Genomic DNA, 7,222 nt, shown 5'->3' on the forward strand with positions numbered 1-7,222 from the left:
ACGATCAATTTTTTGACACCCCATGGGCGTCGTTTAGCTGTCGGAAGCCATTGGGCGAAGAAGTCGGAGGGAGAGAAGAAAGCCGGAGGGGAAAGATCTTCCGCAATCGTTGCTCTCCTGCCACTACCGAAATCCAGTTTTTCTCCGCCCAGTGTCGCCACCGGCAACCGTCCGCCTGCCACCGTCACTCGCGGCCGGCGGTGCTCCCTCGGGCGCCTTGTCGCCCCGCCCTGCTTGAAGCTTGGCCTCCGTCGCACCGGTCTTCCCTAAAAGGTCCGCCGCCACCTAGGTGGTCTCCTCACTTGTGAACCCGCACCAGTTGGGTGGTGGGAGTTGAGGTCCATGGAGGTAGTGAGAGATGAAGTATGGAGGTATGAGAAGAAAGTGTCTGGAACGCGAAATGTAGGGAGGAGCGTGGGATAAGGAAGAGGAGGGTCGCAGAAACCATGTTTCCTAGGTGGGTTGTCCAGCGCACAGTCGGTTGTAACCGTGGCTACTAGTCGTTCGTTGCAAATGTTGACTAGCTAGATTGATGGTTACTCCCTCCCTTCGCGAATAATTATACATTTTTTTTATTTTAGAAGTTTAATGTTTTTAAATTTAATTAAATATTTACACATAGATAGCATCATATGTGACATCAAATTATTATATTATTGATAGTCGAGCGATATTTATTATCCAAACTAAGGACGGAGGGAGTACCTTCAGCACGTGCCTAGAAACATCTCAAAAAAAAAAACACGTGCCTAGAAACCAAACCACATTTATTCGGGCCAGCACATCTCAATTTTTTTTTTTTCTATACGACTCTATCTGAGCACCGGGTAAGCCCATCGGTCTGTAAATTTTCTTGTTTGGCCGGGCCGCCGCGCAGTATCACTTCCCCGCTCCATTAGCTCAAAAAAAAACAAATTCTCAAAAAAAAAAGCTCAAAAAACAAAAGAAAAGAAAAGAAAAATCCCCACTCCAGAACCTTCTTCCCCTTCCTCGGTTCCTCCCCCGCTGCCATTGCTCGCCGACGCCAAAACCCCACGCTGCTAAACCCTAGCGCCTGCGCGCCCCGGCCATGGACGGCGAGGACTTGGTCGCGGTGCTGGGTTTCCTGCGCGACAAGGGCTTCGTGGCCACGGAGCTGGCGCTGCAGGAGGAGCAGACCCGCCTCTCCGCCATCACCAACAACCCACAAGTCCCGCGCCGCAGGTACGCGCGCACCGCTACCCCCTCCAGGGCCTGGTCGGTTTGTGTGGAATCGGCATGGATCGGGAGGTGTTGACAGGGAATTGAACTGTATGTGTTCCCTGCGCCATCGCCCCCCCTTCCCCAACTCGTGTGTGCCCCAACACGCGCGCGCGCAGGTTCATCATCTAGCGTGGGATTACGGGGTTCGGTCTGAATGGAGATGGTCGAGTGCATAGAGTGAATCCTGCATGGCTCTGAGCATCATAAAGTCGCAGCACAGCTCTAAAATTGCTAGTACTGAATGTGTAATTTGCATCACCACATTCAGGTTACCGCTGCACACGCTAAATCCTAAACTCAAGTTCGGTAGGAATTTTGTAAGAAGCCTCTGTACTACTCTGTTCCTATCTGCAGCCTGTCGCTTAGTTATGTCCGTACCACCATCAACGCATGCAACAATAAGCATGTGTTAACTAGTTAAGTTACTCCTGCTCTATCTCAAGTCTCCATTCAGGACTCAGCATTCCAGCTTCAGTCCTTGCATCCCTAGAATTGGTACTGAATGTGTAATTTGCATCAGCACATTCAGGTTAGAGGTACCACCATCAGAATGCTGCGTACACTAAATCCTAAACTGAAGTTAAGTAGAAATTACAAGGGATTTCTCTGCACGGAGTGTAATTAATGTGTGCCTTCCCAATCAAGATTTTATCTGCAGTGAGTGTAATGGATCTTGGCACATGGTTGAACATCGTCCCTGTTGACAGGTCAGTTGAGGATCCATCGGAAGTCCAGGATGCCTACGATAGTCTGAGAACATGGGTACGCGGTTCATTGAGGCCGTACAAGGTGTGTAATGGGATACTTGCTAATGATATGTTCATCCTCTTTGTGTATTCAGCTATATAGTGATTTTTTTATTTATTTTTTGTAGGAGGAATTACTTCGTGTGCTTTATCCGGTGTTCATCCAGTGCGTTGTTGATCTAGTCAAAGGGGGAAACACAGATGAAGGTATTGCTTTTTTTCTATTTTTTTCTGGGCTGTGCATTATATTTTAGAGAACTGAGCAACCAGGGAGAGACCCTGTAAATCCGCCAATAACTCCCTCTCAAGAGGCTCAGAACAGAAATGTAGCCTCTTCCAAGCCGATAATAAAACAGCGCCCTGTATCGTCTCGGAGAATCATACCTGCCCCTGCATTGTTATCTGATTTGATGTAGGAGCCACCAATCGACAAAGCCACCAGCCAGGGGATAGTGCGTCCCAAGTTGCTAGATCGACGCTTTTAACATGTTGCTTGGGCAAGAACTGTTGTGCAAACTGTACCACCTGTTTTCCTTTTATTGGATCATCACAATTTGAATTTTGTCGGATCGCCAACAGTAAACTCGTATAGCTACGTAAATAATTTCTTGTAATTTCAACAGGAGGGTTCACTTTGTCATGCAATCTATCGTTTTCTCAGCTGCTGAACCCTCCAAATAATCATCAAGGTCATATCTTGATGATTATTTGGAGGGCTTGGCAGCTGAGGCTTCCATATTGCCATCTCCTTATCTTCGTTTAGAACCCGTGGTTCTACCTGTATTCGTTTGTTGCTGGTATCTGCTACCTCCTGAGATTTCTTTTCAGCACCAGTGTTTCCCAGATGTGTTGCATCCCTTTTGTGTTCTCATTTACACGGGTCTGTCTCATGTAGATCACCTAACATATGAATTCTACAGCTCGGATTTTTTTCCACTCATTTCTCGAAGATCATGAGAATGAACATTCAAAGGATCTGCATAAGATGAAACGCATTCTTTCTCCGCATTTAAAGGTCCTTCATTTCGCTCTGTTACATCCATTTTAATATGAATTAAGTCTTTGATTTTCTGTTTTTGTATCTTCATAACAGTTAATAACATGCACCTACTATTATGGACGGTATAATTTTCAGGAAATCGATCTGGCACCATTCTTGAGGGGGGAGAGATTCAGAGTTAAAGTGTGTGAGGTACTAATATGTCAATTCTCCTATATATGCATGGTGTCGTGATAACCAATTTTCCTTTAAAGTTTCCATCACATTTTTTGCAGTATTCATATGAATTACTTCTTCGCCATCTGCATGAAGAAAAAGCTTTTGTAATGCTTGAAATGATCAATAAAGGGACAGTTTTTGAAGGTATGATGCCCAAGTAAAATACACTGCACAGATTTTGTCAAGTAGTTTCACTTCTCGAACTAACAAATACTCAACTTTGCAGTATGTGCTGGCCAACCATCTTTTCTCTCTGTGTCTGCTATGGTTAGTATGTCGTTTCACAAAGTTCTATTCTCAAATGCATGCGGCTCTAAAATCTTGCCTTACCGTGTCGGTTGATGCCGTAATTTGCTTTTTTTTTGTAGGATTCGTCCCGTCTTTTCCCATTGAAACAAGAAACTGTTGCAGAGATAGTACAGGCCGGGTCTTCTGCAGCTTTAGTGGGAGTATCGGCACTCAATCTTCTTGCTGCGAAAGTCAGTGAATGTGATAATACTTTTGGCTTCGTTAGTGTAGCCATACTATATTCTATTCCATATACATATCTTCCTTTTGGCATAGTTAGTGCTGCTCTAGGTGTGAGTGCAACAAAAAACCATCGTTTGCTCGGCTTGGCTGCTACCCTTTTCATTGCCCAGTGCATTTACATCTTAATCATTGGAGGGGTTCGTGCTATCACATGTCAGAGTATGAGCGTCCTGGGTCCCTTTCGTATATATACAATTCTTTTCGTGGTTAACACCGGAACCGCGTGTATTCTCCACTTTTGGGGCACCATGAGCGAGCATCCGAAGGTCGATCACCCCCTTTCCCTGTCCTTTGGATTATTTGACAAATACTATTATCTTTGACTGATATAGTGATATTCTCTTTGTACTTTGCAGTGTTTGCACGATTTTGTGAATAGTTATTCTATGGCCGTTGATGCAATTTCTAGATTTTTTCACTGGAGAATTTTTGCTCGTGGTGCAAAAACTGAAGTAAAGTCAGAGGCTGATCTTGAGATGGGCATGGGTGGACAGAACAGAGATCAAGAAGGTTCACTGATGCTGGGGAGGTCTAAGAAACAGTGAGTTTCTTATATATCCAAGAGTTCTGACTAGAATTCATACCGAGAATTTGCTTCTGCTCATAATTTCAGATTTTATACTTATGTAGCTCTTTCTTGATTTAATCTCTGACTAACTAAGTAAATATTCAAGATTTTCCACTTGCAATGTTTAAGGTGGTCTCTTTCTTGTACCCGTATATGAACCACTGTTTTCCCCTTGTCCGATGTCTTGTGGCAAGATGTGAGTTCTGTTGTTTGATGTGTCCAATGCACACCACCAAGGACTGTTAGCAGTTAGGGGCCTTTGCAATCTGATGTCCTCAGTATTGAGGTGCAATGGATTTTGATTTACCAGGAGAACCGAATTCTGATTTGTCCTCTGCAACTAGTTTTGGTGTATGCTTCGAGTCTTTCAAATGTTGACTGCACACATTATAGGGCGATATATCTGTGAAAAAACTGAGAGGTATCGTTGAAAAAGCAAGCTGGTCGATTAGCTTCTGGTATGGAAGGAGATTCAACGCTTATCTGAGTGAGGTTTTGGAAATATATCGAGTGGGGAAATTGCCATGTCAGAATGAAGTTCTGATTGGTTAGCGGGGAATGAGGCTATTTTAGTCCAGTTGCTGGAAACTGTAGGAGTAGCTGTACATCATTGCAATGCCAGTTGACTTCTTTGACGATTGGTTTTGGTCTAGTTTTCTACCTGTACCCAAGTAGTAAGATGTGAACTCTGTTGTTTGATGTGCACACCATAGATTTGTTAGCAGTTAGGGGCCTCTACAATTTGATGTCCTTTGTATTGAGTGGCAGTGGATTTTGGTTTACCAGTAGAATCTAATTCTTATTTGTCATGCATCTTTTCCTTGCAGGTGAATCTTGATTCAGCAGGGTACCTGGCAAGCACAACCACCAGCTGACTGCTGGGTATGCATGCCCTCGCACCACCTCCATATCAAGAGAACTGAACAGATTATCATCCTGGGGTGTTTTTATGTCTTAACATAACTGACATGGAGTACCTATTTTCTTTTCCTGTCCCTCATCAAGCTTATCTGAGAGAATGGTCACTGAAATAGATTTTTGCTTAGGACTTGGGTTGCAAGGCAACATTTCAACTAATGTCTCAGATTTCTGGAGTTTGTCATTCATGATACTTCAGGGAAAGGCTCGTTAACTAGGATGTAGCTTCTTGGCTAAGATTCTTCTGGAGTTCGTCATTCATGGTACTTCAGAGAACGGCTTGTTAACTAGCATGTAGCTTCTTGCTGGTTGCTACTGATTGCCTTCTGCATTTCTCTAGATGGTCTGTAGCTTGTAGCTTATTGCTACTCCAGTAGTACTGTTGACTTGATTGTCTGATGTAATGTACTAAGCCCCTTGAGATTACGTTGAAGCCACTGTACTATATAAGAGCTGCAAGTATTTGGTAGAAGTAGTAATAAAGTTATCGCTCTGTTCCTAGCGGACTGTGGTAGTAGGCACTAGGCAGCACGTAACATTTGCTGGCGCTGGCGCTTTGGCATGTGGCGGGCAGCCTAGTGTAGATTGATCCGCGAAGAGTTGGTTTTACCTGAACTTGTATGGAATTCATTCATTCTGCCCAAAAACTTGCATGAAGTCCAATTCTTCTGTCAGTTGATGGATCAGTGTTTGAGATGAACGCAGTTACCAATATATGTTGGGCACTATCTGTTTCTTCATTTTTACCATAAAGGCCACGTGTCCAAGGGGCTGTTTTTGTCAGAAGATGTCAAAAGAGAGTCTGAGTTGTGGCCGCTCCTGAAGAGGAATGAGTCATAGCGGCCTCTGGTGACAGTGTTGGAGCCGAGAGGCAAGCGGTCGAGAAAGACGACAGAGATCATGCGTGTGGTAAAGCGTGATATAGTGGATGTCAAAACGATAAGCCCTGTTCTTTGTTAATCACCAGAGCAGCAGCTTGCTAGGGCCTAACAACGTGACAATCAAATCAATGTGTAGAGTGTAGACTGTCGTATCCATGAAAAACCCAGCGGGCTTGCATGCTTCCAAGCTTAGGTGCCTGCAGCTGAGTGTATCAGTATTGCCAGAGTGGGTTTTTTGATCATTTGCCCATTCTAAATTCGCCAGACAAAACTGTGGCCTGAAAGTCGGACTGAGTCAGAATGAAGTTGCATGGCCAAGTAAAGAAAAGGGCAACCATCGTTTTATATGGGATTTAGCTCGCAGAAAACAAATTAATACCACAACCCACATTTGTATTCTGAGCATCGCATCGACGAGAATGGTGGGATATTTCTAGATGGGGGAAAAGGCGCAAGCCCCGTGCTTGTTGTAGAAGAACAAATCATACTGCGCTAGGGATTTGGATGCCCTTTCTGATCGTGCGCATGCATCTTCGTTTCTCTGCTAGCATAATTGATACTCCCTTCGTTTTATATTTATATGTAAGGCCTCTTCGTATTTTAAGCCAAAAATTTGATCAATAATTTAATGAATAAAATATAATTTATATACGGTTGAAAAGGCAATCTTTCAAATATGAATTTAATGATATATTTTTAATGACATGTAACGTATATTTTGTAGATTAAATAATTTGTTAAAGTTTATCATCAACAGTTGCTTTTCTTCAATATTTCAAATAGAGGATGTGTGTTTTATTTCCACCCTTTGAATCTCTTAATATTCATGGGTTTATCTAGCCAGTTGAAAATCTACAGTCCTTGGCAGTAGAATTTACACTGGAAGAAATTGAGGGTGTGGTCAAACATATTAAATTGGATAAAGCATCAGGTCTTAATGGAATGTTTCTCAAACATTGTTGGCACATCATTAAGGATGATTTCATTCAACTCTATAAAGAGTTCCATGTGGGGAGATAGTATTTCATTACAAAGCATTAATGGTTCCTTCATTACCTTGGTGCCTAAGAAGTAGTGCCCTGAGACTGTTAATGATTTTAGGCCGACATCCCTTACA

General features: G+C 43.2%; 1 protein-coding gene across 1 annotated transcript; it reads left to right on the plus strand.

The window, feature by feature from the left end:
- The first annotated feature begins 941 nt into the window (after positions 1–941).
- LOC127311450 (uncharacterized) lies at positions 942–5,725 on the plus strand. The gene is made up of 10 exons (XM_051341876.1): positions 942–1,203; positions 1,950–2,031; positions 2,117–2,195; positions 2,909–3,003; positions 3,124–3,180; positions 3,264–3,351; positions 3,434–3,474; positions 3,576–4,004; positions 4,095–4,279; positions 5,134–5,725. Exons 1-10 carry the CDS (start codon positions 1,070–1,072, stop codon positions 5,135–5,137), a joined length of 1,194 nt encoding a protein of 397 aa, XP_051197836.1. The 5' UTR covers positions 942–1,069; the 3' UTR covers positions 5,138–5,725.
- Positions 5,726–7,222: the final 1,497 nt, after the last annotated feature.

The sequence above is a fragment of the Lolium perenne genome, chromosome 7 (assembly GCF_019359855.2).
Source record: "Lolium perenne isolate Kyuss_39 chromosome 7, Kyuss_2.0, whole genome shotgun sequence".
In the NCBI taxonomy this organism is placed as follows: Eukaryota; Viridiplantae; Streptophyta; class Magnoliopsida; order Poales; family Poaceae; genus Lolium; species Lolium perenne.

What these genes read in the sequence shown, in the direction of transcription:
- LOC127311450 (XM_051341876.1), top strand. Translation starts at nt 1,070, where the DNA reads ATGGACGGCGAGGACTTGGTCGCGGTGCTGGGTTTCCTGCGCGACAAG. An exon ending in TTCTTTCTCCGCATTTAAAG is followed by an intron (nt 3,004 to 3,123) that starts GTCCTTCATTTC and finishes TATAATTTTCAG; the next exon opens with GAAATCGATCTGGCACCATT. An exon ending in CCATGAGCGAGCATCCGAAG is followed by an intron (nt 4,005 to 4,094) that starts GTCGATCACCCC and finishes TGTACTTTGCAG; the next exon opens with TGTTTGCACGATTTTGTGAA.